The 26,598-nt window shown below is 43.2% G+C and overlaps 1 protein-coding gene across 1 annotated transcript in view; it reads left to right on the top strand.

Moving 5' to 3' along the window:
* Positions 1 to 26,598, top strand: part of PDIA5 (protein disulfide isomerase family A member 5) — a gene marked incomplete at its 3' end in the record, with an annotated part of 102,876 nt that overhangs the window by 62,196 nt on the left and 14,082 nt on the right. The window contains exons 12-14 of the mRNA XM_082001503.1: positions 6,162 to 6,232; positions 7,290 to 7,453; positions 10,360 to 10,490. Coding sequence (XP_081857629.1) covers positions 6,162 to 6,232; positions 7,290 to 7,453; positions 10,360 to 10,490 — 366 coding nt within the window. The remainder of the gene's footprint in view (positions 1 to 6,161; positions 6,233 to 7,289; positions 7,454 to 10,359; positions 10,491 to 26,598) is intronic.

The raw sequence follows: 26,598 nt of genomic DNA, 5'->3' as shown, positions 1-26,598 counted from the left end.
GGACTTTCTTCTGTGTGCACATGCTGGGATTGCATTTGCACAGATCATTGCACGCACAGGTTGACTGCACTGCGAGTTTGTGGCAATGCCAGTGAGATGGTGATAGTGGTGGGTTGAGACGCTGAACTGCTCTCCTGTCACTGGGATGAACTGCGCAGCCCACGCAGCCGAGGCTCTAGGCTGCAGCCGCATAAATGTAGCATGACTGCAATAATCCGAACTGCTGAAGTATTTTCCTTCTCATTCTATATTTCTAGTTCCTCAGAGCCTTTTCCAGGCTGACCTTTCACAGACTTTGTCTTTTGTAAAGCCATAAAGCTGTTTGCTTGTCACTGATCCCTAAGCGATGTAATACTTGGTCAAATCAAACCTACCTTTAAAAGTACAGTAGTGAGGTGGGGGGGTCTGAATTTGTGTATGTGTGCACACATTTCTATCTGTTGAAAATCTGAATTCAATATCATGTTGAAGCTGCTCCTGCTGATCTCATAAGAAAGCATCAAGCCTTGAAACATCTTTGTCTCTAAGTATCTGGAACTTTACCTGGGTGGGCAAGTGCTGCTTCTGAGGAGGAGATGGATGGTTTGGTGGGAGTAAGTACCCAGAAGAAAAAGGATGCATAAAATTTCTTGAGCTCCTGAACCTTTATAAGGTGATTTTAAATTTTTTTTTTAAAGCAGAAACATGGAGATTTGGGCATGGCCTGAGGGCTATGACCATTATGACTATTAAGTGAACATGCAACCAACACAGTTGCAAATTTGTACCTGTTATTATGGGGAGAAACAGCTGTTTTTGTCATCTTTCCTCCCTGCCAAATTTGTGGATGATTTCTCATCAGATGTCTGCAATGCAGATGGCTAAATTATGCAAGGAAATCTGCAGCTGTTGTAGTTTATGCTCTCTTACACTGGTTAAAGAGCTGTAAGCTGCCTCATGTCAAACCTTAGAGCTACTCTTTTACATGATGCATAAGAAATCTTTGCATGTTAAAGACTTCCATGGCAGAAGAGAATACACTTGTGTTCTTGCATAGGTGATAAGAGGGCTGGGACGTGTGTGCATCCTTGCCCTTGCTGCAAGCATTGTGTCTCCCCACATAAATACTCTTGCTTTTATATACACAGATGTGTGTTCAAAGTTGACAACAGGGCACGCATAAGGGCTGGCTGTTCTGCTGTGTTGAGAGGTCTCAGCTCCTCTGGGATTAGGAATGGAGAAACCAAAAATGTATCCCCAGTTGTTAATGTTTAGAGAGCAAAGGTGCACCTAAATTTTTCTGAGATTTTTTTTCTCTTCTTGAAGTTGTCTGTAAATCTTCAGTGTGTGTAGTCTGAACTGCCAGTGACCCACTAGCTGAAAGCAGGACATGCTGTGTGCTTCAAATTAATTTTCTTGTTAGGCTAATGGAGGTATTTTTGGTGTGCCACTATAGATGGATGTAGAGCTGGCATGATACAATAAATAGGTGGTATGCAATAACAGTACTCAAGCAGTCTGTCGATAGCAGAAATGTAATGATTCTTTAAAATCTTTATTTGCAATTTAATTTATCTCTAGTGTTCTTCATGTCAGAAATTCTTTGTCCACAGCTGCCTGGATGTTGACTTTTATCTCTTGCTTGTCACATACACTTGAGACCCTCAGACAATATTGTCTTGAAATGAGAGGATGTGACCAAAAGCATGGTGTTTATTATTATTGTAGCCATAATAACCTGAAAGAAGCAAACAGTGAATGACAGAGAAACAGAGATTTATGTTCTGGGGACAGCACTAAGGCAGCACATGCAGGAGCTTAGCTGGAGCTGCTTGACTGTTTTTCTGCCTGTCTTCTGCAGGCAAAACTTGGTTTTAACAGTAGAAACGTTTTCATTAGTTCATTTCTGAAAATGGTTGGAGCAACTGTGCTCTGTATTGTGAGTCTTTGCCATGCCAAAAGTCTTCTGTCTTTGCCAAACAGGCTGCTGTAAACAAATACAGATATTTACTTGGAAAAAAGGTTGCTTGGTACATTTGTTAACCTTCCCTTTGTCCATGTGCTGCTCGCCCTTGCACGTTAGCGTCGCTCTGTCCACACTTGGCCTTTGCCTCTGCACTTGAGTACGGCCGCACTCTGGGAAGGATGAAGTGCTGAGTGAGTGTTGTCCTCTGTCCTGCGGTGGGATTCTGGAGGGAGATGACGACTCTGTCCTGGGGCAATATGGGGACCTGTGACCACTGTCGTTCTGGGGGTGCAGCTGAGCTAAGCTGTGTGACAGTGACTGCACTGAAGGAAGGAGCTCTTTATCTGCCTGGCTGTGCAGTGCAAATGAGAAGATTGATTATAAATAAACGAGGAAAACATAATCCTTGCTTCATTTGGACATCTGTTTTAAAAACTGTTAGCAAGGGCCTGTCTTGTACCAGATGTCCCAGCACTGATTTTTGTAAGGTTTGACTTCTTTTCCCTGTCTTGTAACGGCCTCCGTGTTACACTTGTACACTCCTTGTACACTTACTGTGTGTGCTCTTTTCCATTCAAGCACCTTGGTCCTTGCAGCCTGGGGCTCCTTTTGTGCAAGAGGAGCAAGGTGACCTGTTGAGAGCTCGAGGGAGTTGTCCAGAACTGTTCAGCAGAGCCAGGCACTGAAGCTCATCTGGTTTCTGCTGCCGGATGAAGAGTAACTCCGACTTGCACCTCCAGGGGAGCTACTTCTCTTCTGTGAGAAAAGGCTGAGACTGTGGGAGTCCTCTTGTGTAGACACTTACAAGTCCCTTGCGTGTTTCCACCAGCCGTGACCTGGAGAGGCTCAGAGGACATCAATGCTTGGAGTAGGCTGCGGGGCATCCTTGTGTTGACTGCAGCCTTTCTCTCCTCACCTGCGATTGAACAAGTCTCTTCCCTTGCTTAGTCTTTCAGTTTTAATGTCATAATACTTGACTTGACAATACACTTGACACGACAGTGCATCTTCTAAGAGCTCATCTATTACAGATGCCCACTACAGACCTGCAAGCTTCCTTCCACTGTCCCAGCAGACCTTATGTAGCACATTGGAGCATCTGGGCTAAGGGCTTGTAGGGTTGTTGTTATTTTCCCACTCATTTTATGAGCAGAAAACATCTAAAATTAGAGGAGCTTAGCGCAGAGGGATACAGCTGCTGCTGAACAACCTAATGTAGCAATCAAAGGAGAGGCAGTGACCTTGGATTTCATTTAAATGACTTTTTCATTGGCCTTGAGAATTTAATGGTAATACTCACAGGATTATTGAAAGGTAGGATAAATAATCATAGGAGAGATTAATTGATTTGCAGTGTGCAGGTCTGACTTCTAATTCATATCTCCCCTTTCCTGCAATGGTAGGTTATAGCTATAGCACATAACAGTGAAATTCTCATAAAGATGGCCAGGGAAACGTCGTTTATCGTGGGAGAAGCTCTTAAGATTCGTTGTCCCTCTTTCAGATTCAGTTTAATGTGGTGGCTTTTTTCCAGGCTGGCATATTGTGCTGTCCTCTGTCAGGGGTAGAACAAGCATTGCATGATAAAGATTTAAGGACTTCAGTTTGTGTTTAAGTGCCTTTAAAGACCCAATCCTGCTTCCCTTTTATTTTAAGCATGAGTGAGTTAGCTTTGTGGCAGTCAGTAGTGCTGTGTCTGTATGATGTTCATGAAGGAACCCAGAACACTGACATTTCATGGTCTGGATATCTTTCTCCAAAATATTACTTACATGAATTTCAGATGCTTTGGATTGTTTTTTATTTCCCAGGCGAAGTATACCTAGCTTGTTTGTTTGTTTGCTTGTTTGTTTGTTTTTCTCTGCATAGGTTTGTCAAAACCTAGGTTGTTTGATGCTTTTGGTTGATCAGAGCTAATACTGATAATTGTGGAATATAGTGTCGATTGTGTGGATACTGTATCCAAAGCACAGTATGAAGCTTGCTCTGGCCGGAGGACACACTGTGTAAAGCCCACTAAGGTGAAGTTACCCCTGAAAACAAGTATATTTTTGTACGAATTTGAGCTAGCTAATTCAGAGAGGTTCCCAGGTATCTGAGCTGGGACTCAAGATGCCCTTTGTTTGGAAGTGAGGAAGAGCACAAAATGAATAAAGTTCCCTGCTCCTAAAAGGAGAAATCAATCAGCTCGGGCAGGTGTCAAAGGGAACTGTCAACCCCTTCCACAAAGCCATATGCTGGCAAGCTTTCTGTGGGTGGGTGGCAAATAAATCATTTTGCCAGCCTCTTTCGTGCTCTTAACCATGAGAAGCAGTGCTGAGACAGTAACTTCTTTAAAAATTCAGCTTCTTCCTGAATTCACCTCTGAAGCTGTTGCGTCAGGTTCCCAGCTTGGCGGCACATGCTCCTGCCAGTGTGTAAAATCAAAGCGAACCTTCTCCTCCAGCTGAGGTCCCTTCATGCTGCTGTTCCTACCACATTAAAGCATTGTTTTTTTCTCAAAAGAAGGACGTGGGTCTTTGTGAGACTGTGGTTGCTATGCAGGTGACTAAGCGGTATGGACCTTCGTTGGTGTTTGAACTGGAGTTTGTTCTGGGATCAGCCGTTTGGGTATTTATTGTAATTCTCAGGTGGCATTTGCAGTCTTCATTCAAATGTATCCACCGTGTTCTATAAACATGCCCTGAAAGCATTTCATGGGGTGCTGTGGTGGTTGGAGCTCTGCTGGAGTCCCTGAAGTCACACCTGGATGTCCTCTTGCTTCTTGGCTGCAAACACCCTCTGACTTGTGCTGTATAGAACGTGGTTGTCTGGTTGAGTTCACGCTTAGGTTTGCATCTGCTGGCTTCAGCAGTCACCCCATTAGTGGGAGTCAAAGCAGCACTGAGATTCAGAGTCCTTGGTTTATGTTCTTTTAGACAGTGCTGTAAAAATAGCCCCAGCCTTGTTGCTCGTACACCTCAGAAATGGCTTTTGCTGAACCTGCATTGAAACAGATTTCTAGCCCTGTTTTCTGATACAACTTTCAAAAGCTCAGCAAAGTCTGGGCTTTCAAGTGCCCGCTCCAACAATAACAGCTGAAGAAAGAAAAAATGGCTGCTTCTGCAAGCAAGAGGAAAAAGCGTGGCGAGGGACTGCGTTGAGATTACACTGCACCGGGGCAGGCGAGTGCAGCGCGTCTGGGTTGTGCCATGCTCCTTATTACAGCTCTCTGCGTCTCCGGTCTGCGTGCAGGAGCCGGCCCTCCTCGCCCTGCCCGGGCGTCGATCTCTGCCGCGCCGTCCCTTTGCTCTGACCCTGCGGGGACGGTGCTTGCGCTGGTCTCTCGGGGGCAATAGCATGGGTTGCGCGGGGGCGAGGAAGGGGCTGTCCTGGAGACCCAGCATTGCGCCATAGGCGCTGAAGCATAGCTTCAGGTCGTGGCAGGAGCCTCACCTGCTCCTGAAAGTTCAACTTGCCTGGAAGCAATCGCACCAGCTGAAAGCAGTTTAATTTACACCCAAATAATTTATTTGAAATCAGCTTTTTCACACGTGCATTCATTTTACTTTATTGTAATGTCAGCACTTAGCAGTGAAGTAATGGCAAATCTCTGGAGAACTTCGCACAAGCGAGAAAGCACCATTATCTCAGTTTTACAGGCCCTGCTTATGTTGACAACATATGTGGTGGTGTAATTACACTGATGTGATTAAATCAGTGCAAATCCTTGCTAGAGGGGCATGCTACACCACTGTAAAGCAGGGCTTATTATCAGTGCAGTTCAACTCAAATTACGTTACTCAATTAAGCAGTGCTAGTATAAGCCTCCGCTTAAAGTCAGGACGTCACGTGAGGGCCTGTGTTCTTTCTTTTTAAAGCAGATAAAGATTTGGAAACTGCAGCGGGTGAGGTTGTGCCTCACCCAAGAGCATGCTAGAAGCATTGGGCTTGACAAATACTGTGTTTACAGTACTTTCTGGGAGGAAAGAGGTGTGGGTGCAAATTCAGGGGGTTTATTATTATTTTTTAATAGCTTAAATTCTTTGTTTAAATCATAGTGACCACTTCGGAAAAGATCCTAAATCATACTAAGGCTTTACAAATAAAGTAAGTAAAACGCGTACTAAATTCTACTAAATCTCTACCACATGATTTTGGATTTTGATAATGGCTAAATGGTCAATGAATAACCATGGCGTGTACAACTTAATTGGAATTTTTTTTTTTTTGGCAGGGTGTGGGCACTGTAAGAAAATGAAGCCAGAATATGAGAAGGCTGCAGAGTTTCTCCATGTAGCCAGTGATGTAAGCTAATTTCCTTTATTATATCCTTTAAATAATCAGTAATAAATAACTGGAGTAATAAAAGTGGCTTTTCTCCCTACAACAAATTCAGCTGTTCTCATCCTCCCACAGGACCCTTCAAACTGTGCTTCCAAAGTACAGTCTCATCGCTAATGCGTGAGCCCTGCCAAAGTCTTAGAAAGAACATTCTGTCTTGAACGAAAACAAAATCGAAAAATGTTTATGTATTCTGCTGTAGGCCTTATACATAATATGATCAAATCCAAAATGGATTTTTTTTTTCCCCTTACTTAAAGGCATTGAATGTGAAGAAACATAGGCTTTTATTTATGAATTAGATTTGGAAAAAAACAAAGGGGGTTGATCCCTCTTTCAAATACCCTGGTTTTATGGTTGCGTCACTCCATTAGCTTCATCTTAAGTGCTCCATCAGCATGGCTGGAGAAGAGAGATACAATAATATAAGTATTAGTGTTATTGATTCAGTCTCACGCTCTGTACGCCATGCAAGAAGAGAAGTAGGATTAGTCTCCCCCATACTTAAGCATGTTCGGTGGAGACATCTCGAGTCCCTTTGTAGTTGTTGGAGAAGAAGGGGGAGAAAAGAAAAACAAAGATCCGATGAATCACGCTGTAGAGGTATCTGTTCTTCTGTAACTCTAAAGGTGGTCCATGTAAAGATGCCCACAAGTAAGGGAAAGATGAATTTGCCTTGAAATAAACTTGTCTTTAACAATGCTCATTTCTTCTGGGAGAAACTGGGATTTGTGGGAGGAAATGCCATTCCTGGAAACAGCTTTTAAGTATTATCAAGTGAATTATATACAGCGAATCCTGTCAGAAATGGGAAGAGAACAGGTAACCCTGGTTACACTTCGTCCATAAGATGTCCCTTCCTGGTTTTGCATCAGTCCTCTGTGTCTTTCTGTGTGTCTGTGCTGAGCACCTGAGAAAGTGAAGGCACCTAGATCATGAGTGGTTGCCCCAAGTCCAATGTTTCCGGCCAGAGGGGTGTGTGTATGTTGCTGGGATTTACAGTTAGTGGTCTCTGTTTTAGAGTCCAGGTGTCCTTGCAGCAGTTGATGCTACCATCAACAAGGCGCTGGCAGAAAGATACCACATCTCAGGGTTTCCTACCTTGAAGTATTTTAAGGATGGAGAGGAAAAATACACTCTGCCACACCTCAGAACAAAGAAGAAGATCATCGACTGGCTGCTAAAGTAAGTTTTAGGGTCTGAGATAGTATTTGGGTTCCTGGTTACTGGCTCCTGAAGGCTGCTTTGGTGAGGAAATAAATCTTAGCTTTATCGACTGCCTAAATCCCTTGCTAACAAAACCAAACTGAACTCCAGTTTTCAAAGCCATACAAACACAAATGTTAATTATGGTCTCTAATACACCAAATCTTTTATTTGCTGTGGGGTTTTTCATAGTTGTCCCAGTATTTCTTTTCCAAAATGTTTTTCAAATATACCCTAAGCCTCTCATCAGAGAAGGAATAGCAATGGCTCTGAAAAATAAATGGAACATTTGTTGTTCCCTCTGTATACTAAGCAGCAGATTTCACTGTTAGTAACTGAATTTCTGCAGTTGTACTTTGCTCTTTCCAGCATTTCAGAGCCAATGCCTAGAATACCAGCTATGTGGGGCTGAAGGAAAGCCAGCGAGACCAACAAAAACAGCACCTTTGTCTGCGCTAACCAACTTTTCTTGGGTGGTGTGCTAAAATATGCAGAATTAAGTTTGATGTATGATGAAAATAATTTCATTTCAAAAAAGTAAACTGCTGGTACAATTCTCTCTTTAAGTATTCTGGAATAAAATACGCATTTCCTTTAGGTACTGTAAGCCTAATACATTTTCTGCATTACTCAATGGGGAAGAAAAACCTGCCAGTGTTTTGTGAAGTTTTTAAATCATCTAACCATTAAGTGCAGTTGGCGTGAAGAATGTAATCTTAATTTTTCCCCACTTATTTGGTGTGTGGGGAGGGGTCTCTGGGGTTTTTTGTTGTTGGTGGTTTTTTCCCCTTTTCTTTTCAAATTACATCTCTTGAGAGCTTCAAATCAGGTAATAGATATGGTCTGGAAGCATCATTATAGCATGTTGGGAAGTTTTATCTATATTTTAAATTTAGACACAGTATTCCCATGGCCTTCGTGCATACTCAGGCTCCAGGCTGCTGCGTCAATGCTGGATGTTAAGTCACTGTCCTACTTTCACTGGTTTGCTGGAGCATTTAGAGTGCTGTGTAATTTATATTGAGTTAAACAGTCAGGCTGACGCTGCCTGTACGTATTGGCAGGTGAATAGCAATGAGGAAGAGGGAAGGGGTGATAATCCTTCTTGGGTCCTGCTGTGCCGCATGAAGGCTTTTGTCTGCAGCCTCAGGTAGTCAGCAACATAGAGGAAACCCAGCCAACTTGTCTCCTGCTCTTGACTGCTGGATATTCTCCCAACTAGAGAGGCAATCGAGCAAGATCCTTGTTTGCTGACCAAAGATAAAATTGTCACAGCTGCACTGAAATTGGTGAAAATAGGGATGCATCTGGGGTGCAGGCTGGAGATGAAGGTACTACTTCACAGAATCATTAAGGTTGGAAAGGACCTTCGAGATCATCAAGTCCAACCGTTAACCCAACACCACCATGTCCCCTAAACCATGTTCTGAAGCGCCACATCCACACGTTTTTTGAACACTTCCAGAGATGGTGACTCCGCCACCTCCCTGGGCAGCCTGTTCCAATGCTTGACCACTCGGTGAAGAAGTTTTTCCTAATATCCGATCTAAACATCCCATCACAACTTGAGGCCATTTCCTCTTGTCCTATCACTAGTTACTTGGGAGAAGAGACCAACACCCATGTCACCACAACCCTCTTTCAGGTAGTTGTAAAGAGCGATGAGGTCTCCCCTCAGCCTCCCCAGACTGAACAACCCCAGCTTGCATAAACCTATCCCCATGAGTGGTCTAGTCGCAGCTGTGCAGGTTTTGGCTCCTGTCCCTCCATGGTGACTGTAGTCTGTGCTGGCACACTACATTGTTACCAGTATCTGGGTAGCTTATTTCAGGTTGGCATGAGAAGATCTGTGTGAGATGAAGCTGCACCTCTGACTAACTGTAAACAATGATAGCTCACACTGACTTGTGTTCGTGTGAAAATTCGCACCAGCTGTCCTAATTCTTTCACTAACAACTGGCAAATCAGTATTGATGGAAATACGATAGATGTCCACCAAGTGACCTTGAGTAGGGCTTTAAAAATTGAGTTTTTCTCCACTTAGTTTTTATATACCTGATAGAACTTAAAATGGTGTCATTCTAAGTGACAGGAAAGTCTGAAAAGCTAATTTATTACCAAGGCGACATATGAAGGTCTTTATACGGTGGCACCATTCTGATGATTTTATATAAGTAATCACTGTTTAAGATACAGCAGGAGTGAATTTAATGAGTCTGAGAGAAGTCTGTGAGCTGGTGAATAGCAGAAGTTTTGTTAGAGGCGCTCTAGATGTGCGGGATTGCTCTGATCTAGTCAGTATGTGCAGACATAATTGAAACCTGACATTCTCTTTATCAAGGTAAAATATTCCAGTTCAGTCACCCCCAGTCTTCCAAATGGAACGATGCTGATTATTGCATCCTGGCTTTAATATCTGAATTCAAGAGAAGGTCATGGAATTCTTTATAGAAGTTTGCATGATAGCGCTGAAGAGTACAAAAAGGATATTTGAATGGAAGATGCTGTTCTATATCGGTTGCCTTTTGATTCTACCTGCTTGCTGTTCTTCTCAATTCATGCCTATGGATGACACAGGGATACAAGAGCAATGATTTTTCCACCCAGATGTTGGATGCAATGTAGGAAATCTTTATTCTGCATTCCTACTCGTATGCCTGAGTACAATCACTTAAATTAGATTTTTGTTGAGTTCCAGAAATTAACTTGCATCTTTTTTGCTGTTATCTGGTGTTGCAAATATCAAGCACATTTTTCTACTGCACAGGCATCCTGAACGATTGTTCAACCTCAGTTCCCTCATGGTAGTTATGACCAGGACATGATGCCCCTTTGTCTGCTTCCAGAAATGTTTTCAAACCAATCTAATTTCCTTTCTGTTCTAGTCCTGAAGCACCACCTCCACCTGAGCCTGCATGGGAAGAAAAACAGACTAGCGTTATACACCTTGCTGGGGAAGACTTCAGGGAGTCCTTGAAGAAGAAGAAGCACACCCTTGTCATGTTCTATGCACCATGTGAGTAAATACCTCTCCACATGGATGGGTTTTATAAACCCTACAATTCATGAAATCCCGAGTTAATTCCCTCGCTGTCCCCAGACTTTTAAGGGTAAAGAGCTGATTCTGAATATAACTGCATGGGTCCATCATTGGCACCATTGTTTGTATCTTTATAAATGGAAACAAAACAGTGTACAGTGTTTATTTAAAGAGTTACTGCGTTAATGCAGACATCAAAGCAGGCAGGGTACAAAAACAGAACAGATTTATTTTCCTCTGCTGCATTTTATGGTCCATATAACAAAATGTGATCCTTTATGGTAGCACAATGGACATGGAGAGCCTGACTCATTAGTGCAGCACTTCAATAGTGAAATCGATATAGTGGTGTAGGAGGAATCAGTCCCCAGAGGCTGAGAACAAATTTTGATGGAATAAATTTTGTCTGTAATAAATCTGTATTTAAATCCCCACTGGGAATATAGGCATAGCTTCCCTCCTCCCTGATTGTTTTGCATGCGTCACACGCACACTTTCCTTTTGAATATTCCTGAGAATATTTCTAGAGAAGTTTTGAATCAGGCCCTTTATAAATTAGGTGAATGGGAGGGACCTCTTCTGTTTTCCTGTGTTGTTCCAGAGACAGGCAGACTTCGTACAGGTTCTTAACTTTTAAGGGGTCTGTCAAAGGGAGAAGATAATCCTGCCACTTAATATGAGATAGCGTTAACTTGCTTTTATAGTACCATGACTCAGCCCCCCTCAGATGCAGGAAGAATTCTTCCGTGTCACATGGCCAGCCCTGCAATTAATGGATAGCCTTCAGATAAGCAGTTACTAACTTGTTTCCATTAAACTGAAGGTATTTTCCAGAAAGGGAGAAAAATCTCAGGTCCTTAATGTTTAATCAGGCAGCCCCTTATTTGGCTTTTCTGTTAGAGAATTAAATGAATGCTTTTGGGCTCCCACGAAGCCCTGCTGGATGTGGGAGAAGGGACGGGTGCAATTCAGAAGGGAGATTTTTGGAAGGTTGTAAAAGAAAAGGGAAGGGGACTTAATCCCTTCTCAACTCCAGTTCCCACCACCTATTGATGGAAAATTGCTCATGTGCCAGGAATTTCTGATTCCTGGACCTCAACTGGTTAAGAGCAAGCTGTAACTTTGAAAATCAAATGATTGCACATGAAAGGGTAAGATTTAGGAGTTTGACATCCCTTGAGTTCTCTTTACCCTATGCGTGACTTTCTGTGGAAGGGGGAGATTTTTTTCCCTTTTGGTTTTTAGCTGCATCTTTTTAAGGCACTTAAGTCCTTGGACTTTCTTAAGGCCATGTTTAAAGCAAAGATGCTACGTGCAATGGATATGTACCATGGAAGTATGTAGTTTCAAGTACCTTGAAAGCATGGGGCAACTTGCCTGATGGGCTAATTATGATACTGTTGTTTGCTGGTTGACTTCTGCCCTTACACCAGGAGGGGTGAATAAAGATGTATGAACAGGCTGTAAAAGCAAGGCTTGCATGATACGAGACTTCAAGTCTTCAAAGTCCTTTGAAGCTGCCCTTCAGACACGTTCTTCTTGCACTGTTTTGGATACAGTGCTGCATGAGACTGCCCGTATACATACAGGACAGAGAGGTGTTAACTGGAACCACTTGTGGCCTTCCCGGGACTTCTGAGACAGTCAGTGTTGCTGTTGTGTTGTCAGTATGTGGGTCATGCACAGTTTCTGATTTGTCAGATTTGTTCTCTATATGTGGAAGCATCAGTGTGCAAAGCAGAAAGCAGGCATACAAAGGGAGTGCAACGAGCCTGCCCTTTGTTGAATGCACGGAAAAGGAACAGATGAATATTTTACATCTCTGGTTTCTGTGAAATAATAATTGATGCAGTAGAACAGTACAAATAATTCTATTTTTCAGCTTTTCTGCAGTGATAATGTGCCTCCTGCTACATTTGATAGATTTGCTTTTGTTTACCATTTTCTCAATCTTGAGACCTCTTGGAGTTTACATTGCCAATTAGTCTTAACTTGCTTATTTTAGTGCAGAAGGAACACTGCTAAAATTGCCAGGCCCCATTATCTCAAATAATTTTCTTTTTCTATTCAGATCCACATCTTAGGTCAGTGCAGACTTCCAATATGTTACTCCATTCACTTGTGACTCTGTGACAGTATTTGTTACACTTACACATATGCTGAGATATTTTAAGATTTGGGGTGTGTGTATTCATGCGTATATAAAGTATGTTTATATATAAATATTTATGCTAAGAAATGTATCTCTCATCTGTCATTAGAATTTAAAGCAAGAAGTTGAATATTCTGACCTTTGTAGAACTTTCAGCTAGAGTGACAAACCTTTAGGCAAAGGCCACAGATATATATCTTAGATGCAAATTAAAATGAGATCTGGCTTGCAGCTTCCAGTCCAGATTACTTAATTTATATAGGAGAACCATCAATCTGCTGCTATGCCAATAACTCTGGACTTTGCTGAGCGATGCTTTAATGGTACTGAACGGTGCTTCACAGTGATTTAGCTCCAGAAGAGAAGACTGCTACATCCACATGGAAGACAGGGAACTCATTACTGTTATCACCCTGAATGTGGGTGAAGCATAAAGGTTATTCCTGGTGCCTGTGGAATATTTTAAGGATTGAGAATCAGAATCAAAACTCTTGAAATTACTGGGAAAAAATCCACTCCTGTGGGTTTGACGCCCACGGAGAATGTTGTTCTTGATTTCACATTCCCGTTCCTCCCCGGTGATATCTCTGTGTACTGTAATGACTGATTTGAGGCAGGAGGCAGCAGTAGGGTCAGATCCCCAGTACTGACCAGGGGAAAAGTGCCAGCTGCAGAAAAGCTCATGCTACTTGTGACAATAACTGCCTTGGACGTGATCTTTATCTGGGTGTCCATTGGGTAGATCTGTACCCTCTATGGCCATGAAGCCACTCAGGCTCCTGGTGCAGGCTGGCACTTGTTGGTGCTTCTTAGGGCTAGCACTTGGAGCAGGCTGCTGGCATCTGTGCTGCACAGCATCTGGACTGGCTCTTTTCTGGACCTTTGTGGGGCTCTTGTGGTCCTAAGATGTAATTCTCATCCCACTCCCTTATCTCTGAATTCAAAATGCTTAAAATAAGAGGAGGACAATGATAGTAGTAAAGTTACTGCTGAAGTAAGGCACAATGCCACAGATGTGTGTTGTGTCCTGGGGACTGCCGTGAGGGGTTTGAGGAGCATTTGAAAGCAGTAGGCTTATTGTACCAGCATTTGAAAGGCGTTTTGGGAGGGTTTATGGGATCTGTGTCTGTATTATCTCCATAATGGAAATGCACATACTGCATACTATCAACTACTCCAGGTTTCCTTTTGTAATTGCTTGGCTTCATCCAGAAATGGGGAGAGGAGACAACTAGTCTATAGTGTAGTGTACACATACAGCCTGGTATATGGATGATCAGGATTTGGGGGTGCTGTGGACTGAATTGGGAAGTGAGCCAAATGGACAAGGATAGATCCAGCCTAGGCCGGTTAGACTGCAGTGCTTAACCAGCCAGAAGTACACTAGCTGCACGTCTGTGGTCTGTGTCCAGAGCTTGTTTCAAGACTCACGGCATTACGTGCCTAGCATCCTGGACTGACCATTTTGTATCAGTGCCTCTTCTGGGATCAACACACTGACTTCCCTTTCTTCTTTCTTTTATGTCCTCCTTTGTTCACATAGCTTATCTGAATGTGTTTTCTTTGCATTTTTACTTTTATGTGCTCTCTCCACTCCGTTATCCCAGATAATTGAGATTTGACTTTGCCAATGCATTAAATTTTAACCTCCTCCTACTATAGCACTGAAAACCGTGCAAAATAGAAGCAGTTGGTTGTGATTAGATGTCAGAATCACAAAGGGCAACAGAGTTCCAGTAAATAATATGTCTTCTCGGTTGGAGATGTTTTTGCTGCATTATTCAAACTGAATTAAGGGGAGAAAAAAAAAAGTGATTGAAGGTAGGTGAGCATTTTTCAATGAAATAGGGAGATGCAGATAGGTCTTCAGGAGCGTACTGTGTTTTTAACCCAAACTTCTGTCTGGAGAAGCCATTGGAGTCCTACATGGAATTTCTTGTTAAGCCAATGTAAAGACCTATACCAAATTCATGACCATCACATCTCTAACTAAAACTCACATGGTTTCCTCTTCTGCCTTGTTCATCCCTGGGATTTAATAAGCCTTCTTGATGTCATAATTTGGTAATGTGACCATCGAGTTTTAGCTGTTCGTTGGTGATGCTCCCTCAAACTTCTGCTAGGTTTTCTCTGCTCTTGTACAGACTATTCAGAGCTGGGGACACAGACTCCTAGATGCACTAGGCAAAGCATCACCAACAGGTCAATGTCAAGCACTGGTGAGACACAATTGGATTGCTATGTCCAGTTCTGGGCTCCCCAGTACAGAATGGACATTGACGTACTGGAGTGGATCCAGTGAAGGGCTGTGATGGTGATTAAGAATCTGGAGCATCTGACATAAGAGGAGAGGCTGAGAGAGCTGGGACTGTTCAGCCTGGAGAAGAGGAGGCTCAGGAGGATCTTATCAGTGTGCTTAAGTGTGCTGGGTTTGGCTGGGACAGAGTTGATTTTCTTCATAGTGGGGGCTATGTTTTGGATTTGTACTGAAAACGGTGTTGATAATACAGGGGTCTATTAGGTATTGCTGAGCAGTGCTGACACGTAGGCAAGGCCTTTTGTGCCTCTCACAGCACCCCGCCAGCGAGGAGGCTGGGGTGCACAAGAAGGTGGGAGGGGAGAAAACTGGGACAGCTGACCCCACCTGACCACAGGGATATTCCATTCCATATGACATCGTGCTCAGCATATAAAGCTGGGGGAAGAAGGAGGAAGGGGGAGATGTTCGGAGTGATGGCGTCTGTCTTCCCAAGTAACTGTTATGTGTCATGGAGCTCTGCTTTCTTGGAGATGGCTGAAGTAGTGAATTAATTCCTTGGTTTGCTTTGTTTGCGTGCGCAGCTTTTGCTTTACTTATTAAACTGTCTTTATCTCAACCCATGAATTTTCTCACTTTTACTTTTCCGATTCTCTGCCCCATCCCACAAGGGGGGAGTGAGCGAGCAGCTGCATGGTGCTTAATTGCTGGCTGGGATTAAACCATAACAGTAAGTGCCTAATGTGGTGGGGTGGTAAGGAGGAAAGAGCCAGACTCTTCTCTGCAGTGCCCAGGGACAGGACAAGAGGCAGTGGGCACAAATTGAAATGAAGGAAATTTTGCTTAAACATAAGAGGAAGTGGGTTTTTCTTACCTTGGGGGTGGTTGAACACTGGAACAAGTTGACCAGAGAGCACGTGGAGTCTCCATCGTTGGAGATATTCAGGACCCAACTGGACACAGTGCTGGGCAACCTGCTCTAGTTGACCCCGTTTTGAGCGGAGCAGTTGGACTAGATGATCTCTAGAAGTGTCTTCCAGCCACAGCAATGCTGTGTTTCTAGGTATAGTAACACTGGAGTTTGAAAGAGACAGTGGTTTTTTGTGTTGTTTTGGGGTTTGTTTTATTGTTGTTTTTTTTTTACCCTTCCCATCGAATTCTGATTTTTCTCTAAATAAGAAAGGCTTAATAACACCCCCTGCTAATTCTTGCACAGAAACAGAACCCGTCCATTTGTAGCTCGTAAGAATGAGAGACCAACACATGAAAACCCATTCATATAATTTTTGGGGCAAGATTGCTGTCTCCAAAGACACTACAAGTGAATCCACTGTGTCAGAAACTGGAGTTATATATAATAGACCAGTCATTAACAGGTCCAAATGGGGGGGGGGCACTTATTTTTTTAGATCAGCCACTTCTAGTGGAAGGGCTTGGCATTGAGCAAATTCATTCAGTTCCTACTTTTGTAAAAACACAAGCTAATAAGCATTCTTAAAAAATACTTTCAGCAGCAATGAGAAATAATAGGGGGAAAATGTTCCCTTTTAATGATTTGTAAGGGTGGCAGTTGCCAATGTTATTAACTTGCCAAATGGCCTCAATTTGTGGGACTCAACAGGGTTCGCAGAATGGGTATTTTTAATAAATAGTTTGCTGGGAGCTGATTCCAGTTCTCTATTCAGCAGTGAAACTTTCACTTCACTGGAAATTATTTTTGTCAGCTGGAAAAGGTTATTTTCTGGTGAAGCCTGACCCATAGGGGTTACCCAAAGAACACCCAGAAATAAACTATACTGAGGATGATTTTAATGAGGAATTTTTGTATTGAGTAAGTGGCTGTTCTGTGACAAGAAGATATGCAATTAAGAGACATCAGCCTCCTTGGCTCTTCACTTAAATTTTTTGTAGGGTTTTTCTTTGAGGCTGGAAGAAGTGAATGAGGCTGCTTAATCTGTGTTGCACCTGATAAAATCACAGAGGACTTTGGGATGGTGTTTAAGCCATTAATAGGCTGTGTGGTGTTCTAAGCTGTTTGTCAGAGATGGTACCTAGGAATTGTTCCAATGTAGAACAAAGTTCTTTGGCTTCCAGGTCAAGCAGGAATCATTGGTGTCTGATGGGTCATCTCATGGCCATCAGTAGGAAAGAAACCAGATAGAGATTTCTTCAGCAGTAAGGAATCAGATAGGGATCATGTTTTTTCAGTTCTGACTAAATCAGTCCTGCCCGTCCCTGTGTGTTTCATCAAGCAGTGCATAAAATGCTGAGAGCAAAAGCAAACTTGCATTAATTTTACCCACAGGCTTTGTTCAAAATATTAATCATTCTGTATCCTGGTATGCTCCTTCTCTGTCTTTTCACAACAAAACCTGCCCAGTTTCTTCTGTCCCAAGTTATGCATCAAGGAATATACAACAACAACAACAAAGTACTTAGCTGAGAGTCCTTGCCAGAGTGGGTTGCACTGTGTGCAGAGTGGGTGCAGATGGTTTTTTGGTGATTAATGCTAACAGCCAGGAGAGCCGGCATGCTCCTCCAGCCCTGCTAGCTTGCTCATGGGACCCAAGCTGTCATCAAAAAGCTGTTCTTAAGAAAGCGGTAACGTTACCTTTTCACCCCTCCTGTTTTTTGAAGTAAGCTGGGACAAAGCTCGTTGCACCATATCTCAGCCTTTGCACGGAAGGTTTAGCGAGATAATGCTGTGTTCTGGCTAAGCCGGACTGCTGTAACAAAACACAGCAATTTTGACTGACCGTGAGGCTTCAGCCAGTGGCTGCTGGGCCTGAGATGTCCAGTCTGGGTCTCGGTGCTGACCAGACCTGGGTGGCATAGTTCTGTATGAAAGGTGCACAGAGGAGGCTGAAGTAGTCAAGAGTTGAGTTAATGGGTCCAGATGCACTGAGCAAAGCGGCAGCACGGATGAATGCGGTGTCCCATGATGGCCTCAGATTGGCTCCCACCAAGAGGTTTTCCCATCGCTTGCAAGCACATCTTGTTAAGTTTTCATTAGGAGGCTGTATCAAAGAGCCTGAACAAAACATGCCTGTTTGTAAATGAGGCTTAAGCTATCAAAAAATTATTAAAAACATGCTGAACAGAAGGAATCCGTTTCAAGGCAAAAACCCTTGCAGGAAGGATTTTCTGGTTGTTGACTGAAGCAGAAGCGAGGTCTGGACCCTCTGATAATGAGGCTTTAAATCCTGCGTGGGCTGGTACTGCAGAATTTTGATACGTTAGCTCTGCCGCTAACTGGTTTCTCTCCTGCATTCATGGTGGTCTTGCTACAGGCTCGCATTAGCGAGGTGCATTCCTGTTAGTGTAAATTGTGCTGATGCTACAGAGCCCATTAACAGGCTGGTTTTGATAAAGAATGAATTTATAGACTGGTCTCTGCAGTCAGGCTGGCAGTACTGCTCTTGGCCCGGGTGTTTGTGTCGAGGATATTAATTAGCTCCGAGAGAACAGTTTTAACTGCTCTCAACTCGGAAGTTGAGGCACCTCACAAGACTGAGCGTAGCCGTGACGGAAGTGCTTAGAGGTGGCTGTTGTGGAGCTGTGGCATTAAACTAAAATTTGTCGGGATGATCCACCTCCTCTTGTTTTGTAGAACAGCATTCATGCTTTAAATCTGTCGTAACCCTAAAATGTTACAGCTGCTTGAATTGATGTGAAGAATATTACCTGTGTATAAACAGTTCAGGCTTGTGGGAAGGGGGAGAGGAGGGAAGTGCGTGCCCTTGTCCTCCTGTGAAATTCTCTCCTCGCAGGCGCACAGCTGTGTTGGTGCAGTGTCATGTAAAGTCTGTGTGAGGTACATTGGGAGGCATTTAACTATGAATATGCCACCCACCCCTATGCACTGTTGTCAAACCCATTTCCAGTAAGACAGATGCTTTTTCTGGTGATGCAACATTATCATAACAGGGGCTGCTCTTGAGCCTTGTTTAGCACAGAAGTAATTCAACGGTGCCTCCCTCAGTGCTCTGCCGGACCGCTGCTAACTCAGAGCAGTTTATCTTCTGATTACCAGTTGCATCCACTGGCATGTTAGATGGAAAAATTATTTCATTTGCTCTTTATCTATGTTTGCAGTTTACCAAGGCTGATGCTGACTTGGTTAACTGCTGCTACCAGCTTTGTTTGTGCTATACGGGCCAGTGACACAGTTTACCTGGAAAATCCTGGCCTACTGGAACTGACACTTAAGTTTTGTTTTGGATGTAACTATTGCTCTTCAACCCTTTCTGTGCAGAGGTGGCTTGCTGTACAGCCTTCCATCTTAAAGGATTGCTTGTACCAAATGCCAGGTGCTGTCATGTCATTTGTAATTCACTGCAGTCGGTTGTATCCTTGCCTTTTGAGGTGGATAAAACAGTCCAGGAGTTTTGTGCTGAGTCTTTCTCCTCACCTTTGCAATTTGGCCTGTTCTGATGACTTTGTTGCCGCTATTGTGATTGTCCATGCCTAAGGCTGTGGTTTCCAAAGATTTGGTTTTTGTATCCCTCGTCTCTTCTGTATACCCCCAAAATGCTACAAAATAAGAGTTCAGATAGCTTGGAAAAAAAGACTACAAAACCACCAGGAGGCTGTGAAATTGGTAGCAGGTTTTCCCTAACAACCACCCTGTTGTTAAGAGTAGCAAGGCAAGCCCTGGTTGACCTGATGCTTAACTGAAAACGTCACGACCTTTTTCAAATCAAAGGACAAATCCCCCTCCTTTCAATTACTAATATCTCGTGTGTTGGAAATATGATTATGCTATGTGTCAGGTCATAAAATGAGCTTTGGTTCCCAATATTCAATTAAAAGGCCCTCCAATTCTCTGCTGGTAGAACAAAAGCGAATTAACCTTTCAGTAACATCTCCAAATGCCTTTCTCAGATCTGCCTGTGGATTCAATAACTTCTGTAGCTACACAAATTGTGTTGGTTTAAGCAGTATACCCATTTTCAGCTCTTATCTGTGCAATTACTGTCTGTGGTCTGTCTTTCCTTGATTGACCAAGTAATATTCTTGTTTTAATTCTAGTTAATCACTTTGAATTCTTGAAGTGGAAACAGGCTTTGCTTTATTCTGCAGTCTACAAGCTCCTGGGTTTGCTTTGATAGCTGTGCAATGTACTGCTTTCACTTGCTTAGAATTGCAGTCATTTAAAAACCAATAACGAAGTGCAGTATCTACCTCTGTTATTTAGATGGTGATGATTTCAAGCAGAGATGGGGAATTGGAAAGTCATTCCCTGCTCTGCACTTTGCACGCCGAGGGCTCCATCCTGCCATGTGCTGAGCCCTCTGAGGCCTCGATGGTTTTGCAGTTGAATGAATGGAGTCACCACTTTGCAGCCCTGTCAAGCAGGACTGTGAACCCTGAGAGTCACTTAACCTCTTCCTGGCTCCATTTAACCTTGGGTGTAATGACAGAGGGGGATAATCACGTCTGCCTCTCATGGGGGCAATTTGAAGCATAATTAATTGATATTAGTTAAAGCATTTGAGATCACCTGTTGAGAGGTACTAAAGGCAGCTGGGGGCTGAAGGGGGAGCAGAGCCCTTCCTCATGCTGAGGATAGAGCACAGACAGCACAAATGCCACTGTCTCACAAATTACTGGGCTTTCAGATCTCCTCTAAGAAGTTGGCCAGGACTTTGGTATGAAAATACTGACAGTTTAAGTTAGTATATTTGATATAGAAACAATCTACAACATTAAAATGTATGCACATTTAAACTATCTCTTTGAAATATCTCATGTAAAATATAGGCACATCGTTTTGTTACTTTTCGTACCAGATTTTATTATGTACAGATACTAAAAGCACACACGGAAACAAATGGGTAGAGTTAGAGACATCATTATGTATTAATGGTGGGCAAAAAGTGTAAGGTAGTGCTTTCTGAAGTCAAAATGCCTGATCTGCACTGGTGTAGAGCCATTTTATTTGGGATGCTCAGGTTAGGGTCAGCAGGGGCTGTCATCCTCACCTGACCTGCAGGGCAGTGCTGGCACGCTGCAGCTCCCGGCAGCTCGGGAGAAGGTGATACAAGGACAGCAAAACCGTATCACCTCTGCAGCAGTTTCAGCTAAGTGATGTGAGTCAAGGACAGGCTGTAGTCTGATCAGGTGGAGAACCACTGCGTGAAAGCATCTTTTTTAGAAAACCATTTCCTCTCAGACAAAAAATCACTAGTGGTGGGCAAAGTGAATTTCCTGTCTGAATCTGACTGGCTTCAGCACCCAGCCAGCTCTGGAGGTTACTTAGCCTTTGGCACCCAGCTTGAATAGCTCGTTATAATGAAAACTAGACTGGCTTTTCTCGATTTCTATCACTTCTTAATCTTTGGATTTAAGCTACTGACACACTGAGCTTCCTGACTCCCTTTGCCATGAAAAGCCCCTTCCAGTCCTGTTACTTTTCTTATGGGTCTTCTGAGCCTCCTCCAGTTTGAACTCATTCTTGATTTGTGGACCCAGAACTGCAAACAGCATTTTGGAGGTGCCAGGCATAGAGGCCCTCTCCACACCTGCTTTATATTCTCATTTATATATTCAGTGAAGTTCCTTTTGACAACTCCATCATTTTCTTTCAAAGCTGTATTGCTAGTATTGTTTGGATTTCTTTCGGTTCTAATATATTTAAAGCCCCTTATATACTTAAAACATCATTATTACCTCTGCTGACTGTAGATACTGCTTTGATGTCCATTTGCTTCCTTCATCTATTTTGTACAAATTGTTAGTTTTTGATTTCTATTCATTAAAAACAGCTTCACCTTTCTTCTATGTGCTATGCTAATACAGCTTCCACTCTTCTAAAGAAACTGAATTAACCTTGTACTGTTCAGCTGTAGAGAGGTTATATCATATCACTGGGCTTTGTAGTTTCAAATTAAACAAAGCATGAAGTAACTTAAAGGACGTTTTTCATATTTAAGCAAGCAGAAACCTGTGTTTTTTGGAAAGAGAACTTGATTCCTTCAGGCAATTCTGAAAATTTCACACAATTTTATTTTCAATGTAATAAGGTGACTATTGTCCAACAAGGTGCATCTGTTTCATGTACTACTCTGGAGACATCTTTATAATTGCCATTTGGTCCTAATTTTTTTGTACATTGAAGTTTTAAAGAATCTCTGAGTTTTTCTTTTGACTTGCTATCATCTCTAAACAATTCACTTAGTTAAGAAAAGAAACCCTTTCCAATGAAAAATTCTCCATTTGAATGTAATAAAAATATGTAGGTTATTCACTTGATTGTTCATTGCCTTGAAATCCTCTTTGCATCCTTTCTGCATCCCATGGGACCTTGCAATTATGGGAAATGTTTACAATTCTGAATACAGGATATTACTTCTGTGGATTTATTGAACTGCTACCACAACATATGCTTGCTTACTCTTATGTTTGGGGCAACGTGCTCTTGGTTTTTAATATCAGTTTTGTGTCTTTCTTACCCTACCTGACAAATGGGTTTATATTGTTTTTTTCCTCAGTCTGCTTTTTGTTTAAAAAATAAAATAGTTTGAAAGGTGATGTGAGCACGTAGTAAGTTTTTCTACTTCCCCACGCGTTATCTCTGTTTTACATCATGTAGTGTTTTGTGGCATCATGTTGAAAACCACATCCAGCTCAACCTTACAGTTCTTTATTTCTTCAGGGTCCTCAAAACAGTGTTTCTGTGAGGATGAAGCCAGCTTCCCTGCTGGCCTCTCCAACAGCTTTCTGTGCCCAAACCGACGCCGGCTCAGTAGTTCTTTCCTCAGACACCGAGAGAAGATGCTGTACTGTACAGTTGTTCCTGCTGTCAGTAAATTCAGTCCACAGAAAAGAAGCTGGACTATATATTTTCCATCACTTCAGCTCCCAAAAGACTCACTAGCTTTCTTTTAAATTCCTCTCTAATTAGAGGAGATTTAATTGAACTCCCTCTCCCCTCAGTGATAATGGGTCTGAATGAAGACTGCTTGCTTGCTTACTTGATTTCCCTCATCTGCTGTTCATCAACCATTCCTCTTGAACTTTTACCCACAGAAACCATATTTTTCATGTACTGGATCAGTCAAGAACTACTTGGCTTTCAAGGTGAGGAACGTGACGGTGCCTGCTGTAACTGTATTGCAGGGTGCCTTTCCAGCCCTTACAACTTTATAGCATGAGTGGTAGGAAAAAAAGTGTAGCAATTACTGAGTTCATGTAAAATTTTAAATGTGTAGTGCAAAGGCAAAGAGAACTTGAAACATCTCTATTGCAGGTGTTCTCCTATGGGTCCATGGACCTGTGGTTGAAGTAGGCAGCCCTCACCCTCCGGCAGGCTTCAGCGGTCAGCCAGAGCAGATACCACCACGGGCTGCATGGGGGGGCCTCCAGAGTGCAAAATTTGGAGCACAGATAGATGAGAAAATCTGGCCAGAGCTGTAATAAAGCTGTGTCGTTTGCTGACTGAGAACGGAGAATGGCCTTAACACGTGCTACCACATGTGCATTAGATGTCAAGCCTTCTTGCTTTCCTGCCAGGTGATGCAAGTGTGTTTCTGCATTAGGAAATGAAGTTAGCTTGAGATTGCAGAAGTGATTAGAGGTTTTGAGCGCCAGTGCTGGGATCCTGTGGAAAGGCTGGATGTTCCAGGAGCAGATTTCTTTCAGATTTCTCAAGTCAGGCACAGGAAATTACTGTGCAGTTCACATCTGCTGTTAACTCTGTTGAGATCAAATTTGCCAATCATGTAAAAACGAAGAAAGAAAATCGGTAAAGCAAAGCCCTGCACCTACGTTAGAAGGCTCTGCTCCCAGAAGTGCTATTTCAAATGCTGCTCAACTGAAAGTCCACCTCTTGGCCTTGTAGGAAGCCTGTGCAACTACCATAGCACCCGAATTATTCAACTAAAATGAAATGGAATGAATCTTCCTACTTCTTAGTCCATAGTGACTTACTGTCATATAAATTCTACTGAGAAGGGGCAGGACCTTTTGATTCTTGACACCTTACCCACACCTTCAGATGCCACCAGTTTAATCTCTTTCCATTGCAGCCCATCTGGAAAATCCTTTGTAAGGAGCCTGCACACTTCCTATCCTCTTGTACAGTGCTCTGTACATTTCCTTTCTTTGCAGTGGAAGATAGTGTTCACACTTAAAATAAATGTGTGATAGCGGGTGTGAAGAGGGAATGGGGAGAACAAGTTTTCTGTCTGTCAAAATGAAGACATCAGCCTCTGCTTTTTTTTTTTTTTTGGCATGTGTACTTTAAATAGAATGGCTGGGTTGGGTGACTTCCAAGTGTTTGCTGCATTTGGCAATCCTTCTAAGTTGTAACAGATGAAGTTCTGCTGTTCCATATGATGTGCTCCTTCCCCCTTTTTCAGAGACTCCTTGAAACTCCTTGGGAATTCAGCACAGTATTCACATCTGTTCTGTGGATGGATGTCCAAGGCTAACAAAATGCCTACTGGACTTAGTCAACTCTGCCAAAAGCCATATGGTTGTGTTTTAGTTTTGCAAGCACAGTGCAGTAAAGAAAGGAGGTTGGGCCAAGAGAGAACTGAGGGGAGGAGGGATGGAGATTCAGATCGGTAAATAAAGGTAACTTTTTGTCATTCGGTATTAGAATGGGAAGATGAGAAGATCACAGAGAAGCAGCAGTAAGAGCTGTAAGCATAGGTTCCTTTATCACTTGTTTTGAATCACATAGCACTCCTCTATGTGGTGGTGTTGACCACAGCCTTGAAGCATGTTTGGTTTTGCCAACCTTTTCCAAAACGTTGTAACAGTCTAGATAATTGGGTGCTTCCTTTTGGCCTTACAAGATGTACATCTTTGCTGAGAATCACACTCAAAGCCCTTCTCAATACCATCTATTGAACACCATGCAGCAGCCTGTGCAGTGGTGACTTGCTAGGGTGGAAGGGACACTGAGAAGCTGCTGATGCTTTTCTGAGCAGTCACCAGCTAAACGGCCACTCGAGCTGTTTTCTTACCAGCCATCTGTTGGCACCTGTAAAATGGCAGCTTGTATTTTTAATAGCCATTGGACTTGATGTGTCTGAAAGAATATGCTTGTTATTTGTTGAACCATGTTCTGGTTTTCTTGAAGAGCATGGCTCATGGAGGGCTTTTACCTGCTGCAGCTTTAGTGGAGGCTTAGAGAGAGTCTTTACCAAATGCCCCGTCCTCTGCAGATGAGCGCTCGCGAGATGGGAAACACATCGACTGATGTATCATAAGGATGTTAGAGGGCAATAAGAAGACATGAAGTCTTGTGTTTCTCTTGAAATATCTTTTTTTGAGGCTTTGGAAGTTGCTGCTTGGTGAAATTTGAATTTCAAGCACAAGATCATAAGCAGAAAGGGGAACCTGAAAGTTTTAAGTTCTTAGGAGTCTTCATGTTTTAGTGTAACAGTTGGAAGTGCTTTCCAGTAAACTACAGCATGTAAGCATGTAGACTAGGACAAGCGTTCTTGTTTTAGGGGTGCCTGCTTTGTCTCTTTTTTTTTTGTCTCTGAAATTCTTTTTGGATGTTGTCACCAGTTCTGATTTATTTGTGTAGAGCAGTGTTCACAAGGCAACTGAGGCAGTCACCTCACAGCAGAGGAAATTATCCAAGATGTGTCAAGAGGCAGGCTTGACCCAAAGGCTTTTCAGTATCAGGCAGATAGGACAGGCAAGTGGTGAGAGAGAAAATGGGTCACAGAATCATTAACGTTAGAAAAGACCTTTAAGATCATCAAGTCCAACTATTAACCCAACAACACCATGCCCCCTAAACGATGTCCTGAAGTGCCATGTCCACACGTTTTTTAAACACTTCCAGAGATGGCGACTCCACCACCTTCCTGGGCAGCCTGTTCCAATGTTTGATCACCCTCTCGGTAAAGAATTTTTCCTAATATCCAATCTAAACCTCCCCTGGCACAACTTGAGGCCATTTCCTCTCATTCTATCCCTAGTCACTTGGGAGAAGAGACCAACACCCATCTCTGCACAACCCCCTTTCAGGTATTTGTAGAGAGCAATGACGTCTCCCCTCAGCCTCCTCTTCTCCAGACTGAACAACCCCAGTTCCCTCAGCCGGTCCTTGTAAGACTTGTGCTCCAGCCCCCTCACCAGCTTCATTGCTCTTCTCTGGACACGCTCAAGCACCTCAATGTCCTTCTTGCAGTGAAGGGCCCAAAACTGAACACAGTATTCGAGGTGCGGCCTCACCAGTGGCAAGTACAGGGGCACGATCACTTCCCTACTCCTGCTGGCCACACTATTTCTGATACAGGCCAGGATGCTGTTGGCCTTCTTGGCCACCTGGGCCACCTTGGCCACTGCCGGCTCATGTTCAGCCGGCTGTCAACCAACACCCCCAGGTCCCTTTCCCCCGGGCAGCTCTCCAGCCACTCCTCCCCAAGCCTGTAGCGTTGCATGGGGTTGTTGTGGCCCAAGTGCAGGACCCGGCACTTGGCCTTATTAAACCTCATACAGTTGACCTCAGCCCATCGACCCAGCCTGTCCAGATCCCTCTGCAGAGCCCTCCTACCCTCCAGCAGATCAACATTCCCGCCCAGCTTGGTGTCATATGCAAACTTACTGATCCCCTCATCCAGGTCATCAATAAAGATATTGAACAAGACCGGCCCCAGAACCGAGCCCTGGGGAACACCGCTTGTGACCGGCCGCCAGCTGGATTTAAC

Source organism: Phaethon aethereus (genome assembly GCF_964289735.1).
Source record: "Phaethon aethereus genome assembly, chromosome: 6".
Taxonomy (NCBI): Eukaryota; Metazoa; Chordata; class Aves; order Phaethontiformes; family Phaethontidae; genus Phaethon; species Phaethon aethereus.
The sequence above is the reverse complement of the archived record's forward strand: the minus strand, read 5'-3'. Positions and strand labels throughout refer to the sequence as shown.